Raw genomic sequence first — 16,472 nt, 5'->3', positions numbered from 1 at the left:
CTCTTTTTGTCTTTCATAAGTACAGCCATTTGTCCCCTAGCAACATGCATATGGGAAAAAATTCCTTTAACAGGAAAAAAACTAGGACTAAACTAAAACCCCAACATGTGTGTGTAGATCTTTCATTTTAAATAGTATTCTGTAGGAAAAGGTGCAGTATAGATATCATGGTGAGTAGTAGTGCTTAGCGAACTGCTCAGCATACAAAAGAGATGGTACTCTTTTTTGCTCTTTCATGCTGTGGGTGATTGTCATCTCTAGTTTTCTGTTCCTCAAAGTAAATCCAGCTCTCTAGAAAAATGTCTGGTTCTGTGTTGTCCTCACCACTTAAGAGCAGGGGTAACCTCCATACAGAACTCTCTGTGCTTCTGTGCTTTATTTAAGGCAGATGGAAAGTTGAACACAGCTAAAAAGTAGGGGGTTTCCCACTCACTGCTGCCCCTTTTATCTCCCTCTTCCAGTACAAGATGGAGAAATTTTCATTCCTGTTGTGGTATTGCATGTGGACGAGACAAATGCCAATGCCAGGCATTTATTCTTTACGCAACATTTTGGTTACCAAATGACCCTGTGGTTAGTCTTACGTAATGCCTGAGACAGATTCCCTAGAACGTTGAACTGTTTTGCTGTTGGTAGATTCTGGGATCAGCTTTCTAGCCAAGTTGCATTTAAAGCATCCTTCAGTGGTTTTCCATGCAGGGAAAGCTAACACACATGTATTGATTTTTGTTGCCTACCACACCCTTTCATTCTAGCCCAGGTAGCAGGGTGAGGTAGCTTTCATACTGGTTTTATTAGACTAGTGGCAGACTAAGACCCCTTAATTTCTTGTTGTGCTTAGGTATCAGGCTGAAATACCCAAACATATACAGTGACCTTCAGGTGGACCCCATGCAGTGACTCTGACCTTGCAGGGAAGCAGCTTCCTAGCACATGCCGGCAGCTGTGTGCCAATTCCTGAAAATCATGAGGCAAAGCTCTTCCCTCCAAAAATTGTATGAAAGAGCATTAGGCATTGTTTCACTCCAGTGTTTGTCCACAGTCTGTATCCTGTTTCCTCCTGTGGCATCAGAATAAATCCCTGTCTTCCTTCTCCCTTTGAGAAGTGCTTCACTGTATTCACTGCGTTTCATTACCTGAAAGCCGCAGGCTGCTGCAGAGGAGACTTGTGACACTAAGATCAGCTGAAGCCTAATGGGAGAGGAGTCCGCGTGACTGCAACCGCATGGGCTTGTCTGGCAGTGCACTTTAGGTAAATAAAGCCCAGTGTGCTCACTGCTAAGCTTCCAAATTTTTTCCTTTTTTTTCCCTTCTTTTTTTACCCCATGAAGCTGCTGTTGCAGGTTTTGGCCTTAAAATTTTGTTTCTCAGGATAGAGAGCCACTGCTTCTGTATCACAAGGCTGCAGCACGACATGCAGCAGAGACTTCATTAGGCATTAGCAGAGCCGTCTTTAAAGTAGGCAAACACTCTTTGGCTCTGCAGAACAAAAGGGAAGCAAGAAACTGAATGAGTAAAGGTATTATTTGCTGACAATAATTGTTTCCAGTTGCAGCTGATGGCAGGGATTAATCGCAGTGTCTTAGTACTTTATTTGGGAGCAGGGGAAGTATTAGGGGAGGGAAGAGCCAATAAATGTTCTTCCCCATCTCCCTTGAAAAGTTAGTAATGGTACTCTGGAAACAATGCTTAAGGCTTGAAACTTGGCAGTGTGTCTTTTATTGAAATAGCTTTGAACCCTTATACTCCCTCTTTCCAATTAGGAACAGAGATGCAAATAAACCTGGCTAAAAGGTGGGAGAAAAATATATGGTGTAGCATCCATGTTATGTTGGGTTATGTGTAGCCAGCCATGTTGTATTAGTAGTTACAACTTCAATTTTGCCTATAATTAAATCTAGATTAATTACATTTAATACAATTCCCATTTTAGTTCTCTCACACCAATGCTTAACTTCAGGTGCAGCTAGCAGAACTGTTCTCTACAACCTCTACCTTCTCCTGATTTAAATACCTCCTAAAGCTACTGTTTTTCCACAACAAGAAACTATTTGTCCTGGTCTGCCATATTTAATTTGTTATGGAATGAACTACTCACTAGGATGGAGGGAGGGGGGATGCAGAAACACCTAAGTCGGGAGTAACCGTCACTTTCATTTAACCAAGGCCAGTGAAGAAGCAGTGCTGTAGCTACACCTACATTAAGCAAACTTTTGCTTACATCCATTTAACGATGGTAATGAATTTTCCATCATGGGTTATATTCCCAATATTTGCAAAACTTCGGGATTAACCCTGTGACTGTACACCTTCTAAACAGACTTCCAGCTGAAGCAATTTGCAAATGTTTTTGATCAGGTGCATTCCTGTAGCACCTTTAAAAACTGAAATACTACCAGCTCTAAGGATATTTGCCAGCCTTGTTTTGAAAATTGTTTCTGCTGAGCTCCGGTGCATTATCTCTCTCTCTTACTCAAATTTCTTACTGGCAACACAGCATCTGACCAAATCTTTGCTATTCCATTTACTTGCTTCCCCCAGGTTTGTCCTCTTGGCTGCTTTGAAGAGGTGGAGCAGAGCAGAGCAACACCATCCCCACAGTTACACCTCCCCCTCTTTTCTTAAAGATCAGTTTTCTGAAGCATTTAACCTGCACACAGGGAAAGCTTTTGGCTGGCTTTTAGCAGTTAACTGCAGTCAGCTTAACATTTTATGAAATGCAGTTTGCCCTTTCAGGTTCCAGCCAGATTTAACTTGCTTTATCTTCAGAGCATACAAAAAAGGAGGAATGCTTTAATTATAAGAAGCCTTTTTTTTGTAAACTGCCAGTGGGAGCAGGGCAAACTTCCCACCTTTATTAGGTGGGACAAAATTGGTGTCAAACAGCTATTCTGAGGTAAAAATTACCTGTCCCTGTTTCTAGTAGGATTTAAGGCTGAAATTAGTATCTTGAGAGTTATGTTTGTGGATGAACACATCTAACCTTAGATTTAATCAAGCAGTCATAAATATAAACGTGGTTCTAACATGAAACAATTTTCAGGGGAGAGATGACCCAAAGCTTGCTGACTGCCTTTGTGTGCCATTAAATGTAGAGTTCTGCCAGTCTGGGAGCTTCTTCTGCCTGGTACTCTCTGGTTTCCCATTATTTTTCCCCTCAGATTTTCTCTCTATTAGAGAAGTGGGTGTTCACCTTTGAAAGAAGAAGCTGTGTGGGCTCCATTCAAAACTAGAAAGGATGCCACAACTGCCATTTAAATTCAGTAACACAGGCACTGCAATTACAGAGATGCCCTTGCAAGAACTAGGTGCTCCTGCCTGCTTTCGATGGAGAGCAAGGAGATTTTTTTCACTTTTACTCAACTTAATGGTTTGTCCTGATTTTTCATTAACTTGTCTTTGCCTAGCCAGCAACTCTTAAATACTTTTTTCCCCCCATCATTCCCTGTTCTTCTTTGTCTCTTACTTTCCATAGCACAGGGTAAGAAGCCCTCCTCCCGGGGTTGTTTGCTCTGGTAAGAAGCTACCACACCGCAATACCATTTGAGGTACAAGGTGGACTTCAGCAAAGTCCTCTGCCAGAATTAAAATTCAGCTCAGTCCCGCCTCTCCGAACTGTGTATTTTAGCATTAAGGTGATTTTCAAGCAGCAGGAGCAAAATTAGACCGCAAATAAAAATGATCCAGAGAGTAAGTGTTTGGCCTCATGTATTTGCATTTGTAGGCACATGTATTTATGAGTCCTCTTTTGGTTTGTGTTTTGTAGGACGAAGAAGGTCAGCCACTGCTACCGGATCATTTACCGGCACCCGGAGAGGACGCTAACGCAGGACGAGGTGCATCGCATCCACCAAGCTATTGAGGAGTCAGCAGTTCGGGAGCTTGGGGTGGAGGGCAGGTTCTAGAACGGTGCTCTGGAGCCCCAAGGACAGTTGCTTTCTTCTTTCTTTTTTTTATTTCTTTTTTTTTTTTCCCCTTCTATTTTTGGGGATGGTTTTAGGTCACAAGTAGAGAGAGGGGTTTTGTGACTGAACATAGAAAGCGACTGATAAATGGGCAATGGTAAAACTGGCAGGTAATAAACATTACTACTGAGAAATCATTGACGAAGCACTGGTGCTTTATTTTAAGAAATGGGGGAACAGCAGTAATGTAAGATTTCCCTCCTGTTACGATAAGAAATACACTGCCTGGTGGTTTTCTGTGTTGTTAATTGGTCCCTGGGTTCCATTAAACTGTAAATACTTGGCATTATTTCTGTGTTGACAGGATCTTCTGTCCGTGTAACAAGTGAAGCAAATCAGAGACATGGGTTAGCTCAGGGAAGAAAAACCCATCCTGCCCCCCCACCCAGCTTTTCTTTTTATAAATAAGAAATGTCAGATTTTGCTTCAAGAAACCTTCCAAGAAGTAAATCTTGTGAAGTTTGGCTCTCTTACCTTCAGAGCCCATGGGTGTTGTGTTCATCAGAAAAGGAGCCAGTGTGGCTTGGGCCAGGCTTGGCTGTCTTCAAATGCTGGGTCATTGGCAAGTTTTTCCTGTTAGATCCTCTTGCTCCCACAGAGCTGAGCAGAGCTTAGTGAGGTGCTCCAAGCTGTGCTGCCTTCACCAGGGGAGAAGCTCCCTTGTCTGACTTCTCTTTGCATAGACACCAGTGCAAGTCTCCTCCCCTGTCACCATCAAAGTATTGATATCACCTAGGGCAGGATGGCAGTAAATAGAAACTCTTCCCTACAATGCCCTGAAAAGCAGCTGCCTTGATCTCTCTCACAGTATCTTGCCTTCTGGCAGCAGTGTCTGCTCAGAAATTTGACCTTTAAGGCAAGAAAGCAAACTAAAATGGGATCTTCTGCTGTTTGAAGTGCCAGTTGCTTTACAGGATGCTTGCCTTTTTCATTGCAGGTTATAATAAATAAATTCTGGCAGTGGTATGATGCTAGGGCCTGTAGAAGTGTTCAAATGATCTGATAAACACTTGATTGAGCCACTGCAGATGCTGATACGGAATATGGGACCGGTTTTGGCTTGTGATGGTATTTCATACAGTCTTGCAGGTCACATCTGGTTGCTGTGCAGGCAACATTCCCTCCTTCAGGGAAGAAGGCAGTAAAAATGCTGCAACAAACAGCATCTAACACTGATTTATACCTTATCAAGAAACATCTGTGCAGCAGGCTTGTACTCAACCATAAGAAGCCAGTTACTATTGCAGATGTGACAGAAGCAGAGTGCTCATTTTAATTTCATTACTCAACATACTTAGCTGTGTAAACAAATCCTAATCTAAATCACTGTTGTGTTATCCAAATAACTTGATTATGAAAACAATATGCTAAACTTTCTACAAGGTAAAAAGAATGGGTGCCATTTAGGCACCAGAAAAACCTACTTGGTTATTTTTAAACCATCATCTACTAAGATCCATAAATACAGCCTAGCCCACTTGATGTTTCTCAGTCCCCTTCGTCCTTCACCTTTTCAGAATTCTCAGTGAGGACCTGAGGAGGACTTTCCTGAACTTCACTGAGCAGTAATTGTTCCAAGACAGGGCCTGATTGATGCTACCACATGGGGCACTAGATTATGTGGATCTTAATTGATGGAATTGCCTGTGGAGAGAGTATGTAACCTGTGTGCTGTATGAAAGAACAAAGTCTCTTGGGAAAACAGGAGAATATCTGTGGTGAAGTAGGTCACAAGATTTCCCTTTTCATTTATTAATTGTGAGGCTTCCCTTTTCTGCTCCCCAAATCCTTCAGTTCTTCTCTGATTCTGATCAGTCAGTTTTGGGGACATAGAAATCTGGGAAAAGCAAGGAGAAAATTGGACATTGAGCCTTTTTCACTACAGCCACAGGACATCATGTCTGGCTTTGCAAGGCAGTTTGGATGTTCTAGGATCAGCTCATATCCAGTCACTAACATCAGCTGTGCTTGACTCAATGTTCTTAGAGCTCTTTTCCAAGCTAAACAATTCTATGATTCTCTGTCTGGACTGCACTCCAGTGAGCATGGGCTTCCTGCAACGGCCAGGTCTTGGTGGAGTAGTGTTATCCTTTGAAACAAAAAGGTTAATCTCACAGGCTAGTAGGATAAGGGGGAAATTCAAAGCTTTCCCTGAAGATGACCTGACACCAAGGGATCATCTTCTGGGGTTTGAATTTTCATAGGAGCAACTTTCAGGCAAAAACATGAACCATTAAGATTAAAAAACCAAATAGCCTCTTCAGAAGCAAGTGTGATTCAAACATATGAAGGCCTGTAAAATCATATGGGCTGGCTGTGAGCAGAATATAAATACTTGGATTTAGATTAGGTAAGCCTTTCTCAAATATGTTCTAGGATTAATCTACTCCAAAGACCCATTGTCGTGGCAGAGATTCACCCCAAGTAGCAAAGCAGACCTCAGATCAAAAGGCATCAGTGTTGTGCTTTTATGCTGCTGTCCTTTGGAAAATATGGTTTCCCCTTCAAAGCCTGACATTAATTTTTACTGAGGAAATTTGCTATGGACAGCAGTAGACTCTCAAGTCATATGATCCCTTGTGGGTGCCAACAGAGAGCTTGTAAGAATCCCAAGGTTGTAAAAGCCATGATTTATTTTACTGCTGGTCAGAGACACAGGATGCCAACAGGACCTCAGAGACTGGATTGGTCCTGGTGGGAGTGTGACTGAGGAAGGTCCTTGGGACAGTCACTGACCAACTCTGTCAAAGGAAAGGCTACCCACTGCTGTCCCTTAGCTTTTCTCAAGACGTATTTAGCACACAGGTAGGTGAACTGGCTTGAAGACCAAGGACAACGTCGCTGCCAAGGTAAGATCCCTTGCTGGTCTCTGCTACCCTATAATCTGTCTCATGAATATCCCCCAACCTTGGATGAGCTACAAGTATAGTAAAGGGGGATGAGTTCACAAATACCAAAGTGATACCATGCCATGTGGAAATATTAAGGGGAGCAGCATTTGAGTAATTAATGGGTATGCTGACTGACTAATGACAGGCACAATGCACTGCTTCTTGTTTTTCTTGGCTACTTCTGTGTGTGTTTTTGTGTCCCTCTGGGTTTTATATCAACATCCTTTAATACAAGAGAAAAAACTCAATTGTAGCAAAAGAAGCTACAGGAGTGCTGGCTGGAGATTTGTGTGACTGAACAGTATGTACTGTTTAAATGTTCTAAATGCTGGTTTTGTTCCTACTGTGATTCTTGAAAGACTAAAGATTTAGCCTTAACACCCAGTTTGGGATCTTCCCAGTAAACTGGTAGCAGATTTACAGTGCACTTAGTCTTACCTGGTTCTGATGTTCTTGTTAAAGGTGCTACAATGAAAGGTGGTGTGCTCTAGATAGGCAGGAAATGGCTCTGTTTTTACCCTTGAGACTGCAGTCACCTCTGCCATGGTATTGCCAGCCATGGTCAAACAGTTGCACAAATCTGAAATCAGTCTTCTACTGAGAATCCAAACTATGTTAGTAAATCACTGGTGGTCATTTCCCTTCCATTGACAACGCTAACTGCTGTCCCTTCTGCAACTGGTGGCTGTACTGCAGCACTGAATTTGCTGTCTCCTTACTCTGCACCTGTATTGGATTTCTCAGCTACTGACAAATTGGTCTCAGTTCTTGAATAATTCAGGGATTAGCTTTGTTTTGAAAAAAAAAAAAAAAGAAAACCAAAAAAAGCTGTGGGCTTTTTGTGTGTTTGGTAGTTTTTATCTGAATGATTGGTGCATTTCAACTGTCCCAGGGAAACTCGCAGTCAAGACAGGAATCTTTGGTGGTTCATTGAAGTAAACACAGGGAGTCTTGCCCTGAAAAGCAGAATTATGTCTGTCTCATTGAGTTCATATTTGGGCAAAACTAAAGAACCTTGTCTTCACTGTGGGTTGACTGAAGGTTCACTGGAGCTCATTGGTTAAGCCAAGGTCAGAAAGCACTCTGCGTTGCCACTACCACCCCAAACACACACAGAAGCAGTTTTATGCACAAGGACATTCTGTCAGATTCAGTGTGAGCATATAAAATGATTGTGCTGGGTATTTGAGGCTTGCTAGCTGGTATTGCTGAACTATCTCCATCCAAATTGTTACCATCTGGGAGAGAAAATGGGTTTGTACTTCAGCTCTGAAATAAGTAGCCATATTTTTAAAGCTCAGAGCTCTCTTCAGCTACTGTCTGCTGTGTGTCTTTGCTCAGAGATGTCTGTTTCTGTAAAACAGATTTGCTTTCTGTGTAGAACAGGCCATATTGACTAATTACACACCTCCTGATCAAATTTTAAGATACATGAACATTGTCTCTGAAGGGCAACCAAAACTGAAGCAGTCTTGTGAGATCCTTGAACAGATTTGTAGGGGACACAAGAAACCAGTCTTTGGTATTTATTACTTGCTTTAAATGTTGGTACAATCGCATCAGACTTTTAAGCTGAATATCTCAGAGGAGACAATTGCAGTTCAACACAGAGCATGGACATATGCTGGGTGAAGGCACTGACTTCTCCAGAATGTGTTGTATAAGGTTTGATCATCATTAACATCTGATGCACTCAAATGGTTGGCAGTTTTCGTGCTTTTGTCAGATGGCCTCTGTTATTCTATTTATGCCCACTGTTAACTGAGTAGAGTCTGGTTTAATCTGCCTTTTTCACTTGGACTTCTGACATGACCTTGCTTTCTCTTTTCAGTTTTGCTTACTTTCTCATACAGTTCTTGCTGCTGAAATTTTGTATAACTTTGGTGAAGAAACAGTGCCAGGCTGCAGGCAGGGAGATTTATTATGCCACAGCCTAAAGCCCGTGCTCCCGCACCGCGTTACTGCAGGGACTCTCTGTGCTCACCCTCTAGATGCAGGTGATTAACATGCGGTCCAGGGAATTGCGCCTCTGCCTCCTCAGTAATTTGCTGGGCAGCACTGCAGTCATCCGGAGCAGCTGCCACTTAAATGGGCAGTAGATTGTTCTCTTTTTATTTTAGTGTCTGCAGCTTCCCCGTGTGCCACAGCCAGACGCGCTGTGTTGGTGTTTGCTGCAGCAAAGCATCAATTAGCTGCATCTCGCCATGTGCTGCCTGTGCAGCCATTTTTTCAGCAGAATCGCTGCATGCATGTAAATGGTTACTCCCATCTCCATCCACAGACAGGAGGCACATCGAGGCCAGGGGTCAGGATTAAAAACTTGCTAGACCCCAACAGGTACGATTAACTGCTTGTGGGATTTCAGCAATGTCTGTGCAGGATGGAAAGTCCAAACTTGAGGCATCTGTCCAAATGTTTAGTCACTTGAAACATTTTGTAACCCGGCACTCAGTAGCCGTGGTGACACTGGTGTCATTCTCGGGAGGGGAGCAGGTTTAGGGAGCGATCACAGGGTAGCTGAGAAGCAAGGCACTCATGTCCTGGGCTCAAAGTGCTGAACTATCCTCCTCACCACCATGCTCCAGGAAGGCACGGATGTGATTTTGGCTGTCTGCCTTTGCATAGACACATAGTAAATAATTAACATGCACACCCAGGCTTTTTGGTCATCAGTTATTGCTGTAACTGATGATTAATTCAAGGAATTATTGATTCTCATGCCAAATCTTTACTCACAGGTGGTAGAGAAACTAATGATCATTCATAGGGTCATTATTGACAGATCTCAGTATAGGAAGTGAGTAAAATGTGTGGGAATGGAAGTGTAGGTCCGTAGGTTGGTTTGTGCCTTCCAGATCATGAGGGGAATGATTGACAAACTCAAGTCAAAAGTCTTAACCCGTACCCCCACCAAGGCCCCTCTTGTTGGGTTTCACATACTTGCTGGGGCTTTCAGGAGGAACAGAGCCATCTGGGATCACCAAACAGCTCTCCAGAGATGTCTGCCCAGTGTCCACCAGGAAGCTCTTGCCTGGACACTGGAGACTCTGAGCATACGTCATGCCCTCCACAGCAACATGGTTGGAGCCTGATTGCCTTAAAACTCCTGTCCTATGCTCACAGTACACATAAGCCTACCTCCCTGGGCCCTGCCCCAAAGCACTTCCTTTCTTTGGCAATCTCCTAAATTCTAGTTAATCTCCCTCCCATGACTCCTGACCTCAGCTCTTCTCCCCTTTCTACCACAGTGCCCCAGTCACTACCCCCTGCCTTGCCAGAAGCTTGCTCAGAACGTTTTCACGCTGGGGCCAAGAAAAACAGATCAATGTTCCCCGAGTATGTGTGTTAATGCTTGGGTGTCTCTTCTCAGCTGCTGTTTTTTCCAAAGCTTGCCAGAACATCATGCCTCAGAGACCCTCACTTGAAGTCCAGCATGGATGCATTTGGATTCAAAAGTCAGCGAAGGTGACTGGCAGTGGAAGCCTGAACATCCATCTCCATTGCACACAGCCTTGCCTCCTTGAGCAAGGAGACAGAAAAATAGCAGGGCTGCAAGGAAGGCATAATAAGGCGTATCCTGACTGAAAGTTCAGGTGTATTAGTAAGAACATGATGCCCAGCATGGTCCCTTGCATGTACTTCCAGAAAATAATTACAAATATATTTTTGATAAATAATAACAGCAGCCTTCTCTGTGTGTTTACAAGCTGCTGTTATTGTGCTATATAGCCTGCATCACTTTTCTTTCCACTTGCTAGAAACAGAAAAATTTTAATTTGATTGAGAATTAAATTATTTCCTGATGTTTCTGGTCTTGCAGCATTACTTCTTATGTTTGAACAAGGAGGTCAGCCCAGCATTACTAAGATTTTCAGAACCTTACCAAACTATGTTATTTGTTTGTCACGCACATATGAAATCAGAGTGGGTTATGTGAGTCTCATTTCTGTGCTGTGGATGCAAAAGCAGGGTTGTTGTTCCCTATGTTCTGTCTGATTAGAGATTTTTCTCTCTGCTGCTTTGCTCCGATACACAGAAATCACCTTTTTCCTAGAAAAATTCAATACTTTCTGGTGCCTCCTGCTGTCAGAGAGCCAACAGTCTTCTGAGTACTCTCCCTTCAAAGATCAATCAAATTTTGGGCAGAGAACTCCCTTTCCCACTTGAGACTTTTTTTTTCAGCCTGAAGGAATTTTTTGCATCTGTTTTAGGCTCCTGTGCAACACCTGCTGCTGGTGACAATGCAGGTCTTTTTCCACCTCCAGGGAAGAAAGGTGACTTAATAGAAAGGCCAACTTTATGAAAGAAGTTTGAATTACTTAAATGTCCTGCCATAATGACAAAAAAAAAAAATCTAGCCTCTTAAAAATTATGCACAGAAGTCAGGTTTGATCTACACTAGAGAGCAGGTTTGTGCAATGGTAGCATTTCCACATCAGTGCAGCTTGTGAGGCTCCAACAGAGGACAGCTTTTCCACGGAACGCTCTTTCATTCGTGTTTGGAAAATTGCCTGGTAGTTTTATGGCTTCCTTTCTGTTTGGTCACACATTTGGAGTCGTTGGCTGTGTCTTCTCTGCTTATTCCCTAACACCTTCTGTGCCTGGTGCTCTGGCTCTGCATAGGATGGGGCAAAGAGGGGAAAGTGGCTCTTAACCTACAGGGTCTGTTGATTGCTATCCCCTTCTCTGGGCTTTGAAGGAAGTCAGCTGGAAGAGTGCCTCTCCTAGCGCTGATGTTCCAGTGGAGACATGGTTGACAGGAAGAAAAGTAGCGACATTTCCCAGAGGGAAGTAGATGTGAAATGATCCACGTGGGACAGTTGGCCTTGCATTCAGAGAGCAACTGTCCCATGCTGGCAGGGAAAAGGTGATTTTTCCAGTGTAGATGCAGGTGGCATCATGCATGGCCATCTCCACCTGGAAACCACCTCTACAGTCCAAATGTTGAGCCAAACACTGAGATCACCATGGCCCATGGTGATCCCAGTGGCTTTCCTACCATTACCTTCCATTGAGTTGAAAAACCAGAGCATCCTGTATGGGACTCTGTCCAGAAAGCTCTCTGGAAAAGCACACCCTGTTAATGGGGTAGAACAGCTTGTTATTAAACTCTCCCACTCAGTGGCAGACCTAAAAGGGAGGGACAAATCTGACCATAAATGTGGGACTTTTTCTTAATAGTGACTGTAACCCTGAGCTTTCCTACAAGATCTTATGGATCTTGAAACATTTTTCCAATGAAGATCAAATGATACACATTTATCAGAAACATGAACTGAAGGCTGGAGAAACTGAAGGGTTTGCCTGGTCTCACAGATTTCTGATGCAGTACCTGAGCCCCATTCTGCAGGTGGCATGTGCCCTCAGGAATGAGGGGAGGACCTCGGTGCTGTACGTGATCCTTGCAGCACTGGATTAGGATTAGGCCCCATTTCTCTGCTTCTCTGCATTGCAGTGGCATTTAATGCATTACACTGGAAGCTTTCGCCACCAGAAGTGTTACGGTGACTGAGAGACAAAGGATGAAAGAAGGAAACTGTGAGGCAAGGAGGGTCACCAGGCATCTAATTTTCCCAATACTTCCACCCTCTTCTTTTCAAAGTGCACATTGAGTGAGGCTGAGGAAGCAATTGGCAGCACATTCACAGCACCTTGGTCCTCTGTGTGTGTGCCTTCTGCGAGGATCTCTGGTGTGTGTACTGAAATTGTGTCAGGAGCTACACGGTTTCTGCCTGGGGCTTTAGCATGCCTGGTCTTCCAGAAGATTTCATTTTCCCAGGCAAGAGCTCCTGGGCACCTTGGACCTGCTCTAAGGAAGGGGATGAAATGCTTAGTGGTAAGGCTTAGCCCTGCAGGGCATTTCTCCAGACATGAGAGTGCTGACAACAGCAGTGCCCCTGCTTCCTCTGGTCCTTCCCTGCACCAAGGCCAAGTGCGCACCCCCAGTGCTGGCATCGGGGTGCCATGAGAGCTGAGATTCACGTGGTGGTGTCTGAAATACATTTCCTCTTGTGAAAGGCTGGCAAGTGTACGTGAAAGCATTTCATCAAGTTATCAAATAACATTTTGTTCTTGTCTCAATATGATGAGCATAGCTTGGCAGTCCAGGCTCTTACATACAAGATTGTAGATGTAGGAGCTCTCAATGCATTATTTTTCTTGCATTCACTAATTCTGTTTCCCCTTGTACCCATGTGAACTTCTGTGGTAGGAAGCTGAGTTTAGCTAAGCTGTGTTGAAAAGAACGTATGCTTTGCCATCTAGTTTTGCCTGGTGTCCCACATTCCAAAATTACCGGTACAGTCAACACCAGGCCAGAGAGGTACTGACAAATCTGGGAAGTTTCTGGAGGAGAGTGACAGAGTTGATCAGGAAAGGTGGAAGCACAGGTAGATGAGTTCAAATAAAACTGCTGCAGAGCCCAGCTCAGGAATGACTAACAAGTGTGTGGTTTGTGAGACATGCAGCGCTCTGATGAGCACGAACAGCCTCCCACTCTCCCGAGCATGAGAGCGGAATTCTTGGTGTGACATGCAGGGATATAACAAGGGCTAATGGTGTGACAGTCAGACTGAATGTAAGGTAAAATTTCCTGACAGTGAGATGTATTTTGCTGTGAAACAGCCTCCCAAGGGAAAGGGAAGGAGCCCAACTGCTTTGCCCTTTTTAAAGCCAAACTGGACAAAACATTAGGGAAGGTAATCCAGGGAGCAGGTGTAAATTGGCTGGAGGATGGAGTGATGATCTAATAGATCCTTTCCATTTCTAGCTCCTAGGATATAATACTGTCTGTAATGAGTTTTGTCTGGTTTTAAATTTAGGGGGTAACAAGGAGATAAAACTGAGCAAAAAGATTAACTGTAAGAACTAAGAAAAAAACTGTAGAGTTTGTCTAATAGTCATGGAAAGGGCCAGTGGCACTATTCAAAAACAGCATTGCAAATGGAAAAGAGAAAATTGTTACATAAGTAATGATTATGGTAATGACATATTTTTAAAGAGTCTTGGTAGTCCCAAGTATCCAAGAGCACATTTCAGATCTGAGGGTGTGCATGTGTGATGCATGAAATTACTGTAGCTGACATTGAAATGCAGCAACCACTGCACTGAAACAACCTGTTTTAATGGCAGCAGTTTAAGATGGGGTATAAAGTGTAACTTCTGTAACTGAAACTGTAGAAGAATTGTCTTGGTTTGGCAGAATTTCATTAACTGATGAATTATCTAGGCAGGAGTTTCTTTTGCAACTGCCTTTCCCCATGTCTTTGCTTTTAAAGCAGCAGGATCTGGGAATATTGACCAGGGTTCCCTGGTTCCTTTTGGGTGGGTAGGGAGAAGTCTGCTGAATTAACATGAACCTGAGCTGAGACACATTGGACTGGCCTCCTTGTGTAGTGTTTATCTCCCTCCTGTGAGTCCTGACTTCAGACTCTGAATTCCTGGAGGACAAGGGCAATCCCCTTTCTTTCAGCAAAGACAACAAGGGGGTCTGATTGGAAAAATATGAAAATGTGAAATAGTATGGTCTGTGTATGGAACCAGAACAGGCAGTTTGGAGAAGCAGAATATGTATTATTAACTGGTTTTAATATTGTAATTTTAAACTGACATGTGTTGGTTGTCATTCACATGAAGAACAATTGCTTTTTTTTTTTTTTTTTTTTGAATAAGCAGTCACAAATCTGAAAGAAAGTGGCCAAAATACAAATGTTCTGCATTGTTTATCACTCATGAAATTAGACTTTCTCAGACAACAGCCTTGAGGAGTCATCTCAGTTGAAAGAAGACGGAAATGAGCCAGGCAAGAACTTGCATGTTGAACATGTCATCCTTCTGGAGCCACATGCTCACCATGGAACTGACTCACATGGCATTAAAAATTGTTTGTTCTCATTTACACAATCTGCAAGACTGTTTAATGTAATATTTGATAGCTCCACAATTAATTGAATGATATCCATTTGTTAATGAAGGTGGAAAACATTCCTGTATGAAGTGCCACTTACTACTGAGTAGTTGAGGTACTGTACAGTTTGGCTACCTCTAAATTTTAGACAGATTTACCAATATCCAAGATTTTTATTCAGTAGTCACTACAGATTTAGTCCTTTTAGCTGTTAGCTAGTCATGCGAAAATCAGTAAAAATTTTCCTTTGAATGTTTATATTATTCATAAGGGTTGTTTGGCACTAGAGTTCTCACTTTATCCACCAGAAATTTCAGTTTCATCAAAAAAACCCACAAATTCAGGCCTGAGACAAAATTCTGCCACTCTCCTGCTTCCAAAATAACAGAGCCAAGAAAATATTTATTTATAAAAAACTGATGTGACAGTCTTCGGCTTTACAGTAGCTGTAAACCTTCATGATCTGGGTTTCCCAGGGCTTGCAGGTTTTTAGTGTTGGGGCACCTGAAAAAATGGTTACACCAGCAGCTTCCACATTTGAGCTGCCAAAATTGCAACATTCCTGTGAAGTGGTTCAATTTTTTTTTCTTTTTCTAAACCTTCTTATGTAAATTTTTTCAGTCTAAAACATTTCAACTAGTCCCCGGTCTTAGACTGTAGATTAGTATTTGACTTTCAGTAGGGTGTTTGTTTCTAGACTTCCTTATTTTATGAAAGAATGACTTCTATTCCTTTTCCATTTAGGCACCTTAGAAATCCTACCTTTCTTAGTAGTGCCATAGAAAATCTCCCCAACTGTGGGTGGTTCAGCTGCTGTTACCTGGTGCAACCCTCAGCCTGGGTACGCTGTCTTGCTGTAGGGAAAGGACGGCTTCTGGCAAGAGGCTGTCGATCCCATCCCTCTGTTTTCTTGTTGGCTGCTGGTTATGAGGAGGCTGGAAAAGGATGGAAAGGGACGTCATCTGGGATCTAGCAGAAAAACCATGGCATGAATGAATCAGAGAACATTGCTTCCTACTTAAATGCTAAATTCCTATTAGATAAAGAAGGGATATAATTCCAAAATTCAGGCACAGAACAGAGGACAGATGTTGACTGGACAGGAAAGTGTAAGTACCATGATAAATTTTGTGATTGACTGAAAAGGGAGTTGGGAATCTCCTTTTTATTTCCTGCAGTGCCACACATCCCCGCAGTTCTCCAGCCTTTAAATGGGAATGATAATGCCAGTTTTCCTTTGCCACGTGTTTTGAGATTTCCAGACGTAGCACTGTATAGTCCACTTCATTAGTGTGGGTGTTCAACAAGACAGTGTTTGTGCTGACATCACAGCACATCCCAGGCAGGCAGGGACCATCCACAGTACCTGATGTGGTATGGTGAGAAGGGCTACTCCAAAACCATCCCTGAACTTCAGCTGGTTGCCATGGCGACAGAACCGCTTAGTGCTGCAAGGCAAAGGGAGAGTGATATATTAAGGATAACTTCAAGCATCAAGGCTGCACTTGGAAATATCACTGGTTTTCTGGATCTGGGCTTGCAGAAGACATTGCCGAGCTCTGGGATTTCGTCTTCTCCAGCTCACCTACAATGAACAATACAGGCCAAAAAGTGGAGAACCACAGGGGAGAAAGCACTGCAGGGTAGCTTTCCCCTGGCCTTTCGGTGATGGGGTGAGTGGGAAAAGAATCTGCATCTCTGAAGCCCTTC

The 16,472-nt window shown here is 43.1% G+C and overlaps 1 protein-coding gene across 8 annotated transcripts in view; it reads left to right on the top strand.

Moving 5' to 3' along the window:
• The window catches only part of FARS2 (phenylalanyl-tRNA synthetase 2, mitochondrial), a 236,014-nt gene extending 231,904 nt beyond the window's left edge, over positions 1-4,110 (top strand). For all 8 annotated transcript variants that reach the window (XM_082296767.1, XM_082296769.1, XM_082296771.1 and 5 more), the window contains one exon: positions 3,767-4,110. In XM_082296767.1, coding sequence (XP_082152893.1) covers positions 3,767-3,905 — 139 coding nt within the window. In that variant the 3' untranslated portion in view covers positions 3,906-4,110. The remainder of the gene's footprint in view (positions 1-3,766) is intronic.
• The last annotated feature ends 12,362 nt before the right edge of the window (positions 4,111-16,472 follow it).

The sequence above is a fragment of the Coloeus monedula genome, assembly GCF_965178545.1.
Source record: "Coloeus monedula genome assembly, chromosome: 1".
In the NCBI taxonomy this organism is placed as follows: Eukaryota; Metazoa; Chordata; class Aves; order Passeriformes; family Corvidae; genus Coloeus; species Coloeus monedula.
The sequence above is the reverse complement of the archived record's forward strand: the minus strand, read 5'-3'. Positions and strand labels throughout refer to the sequence as shown.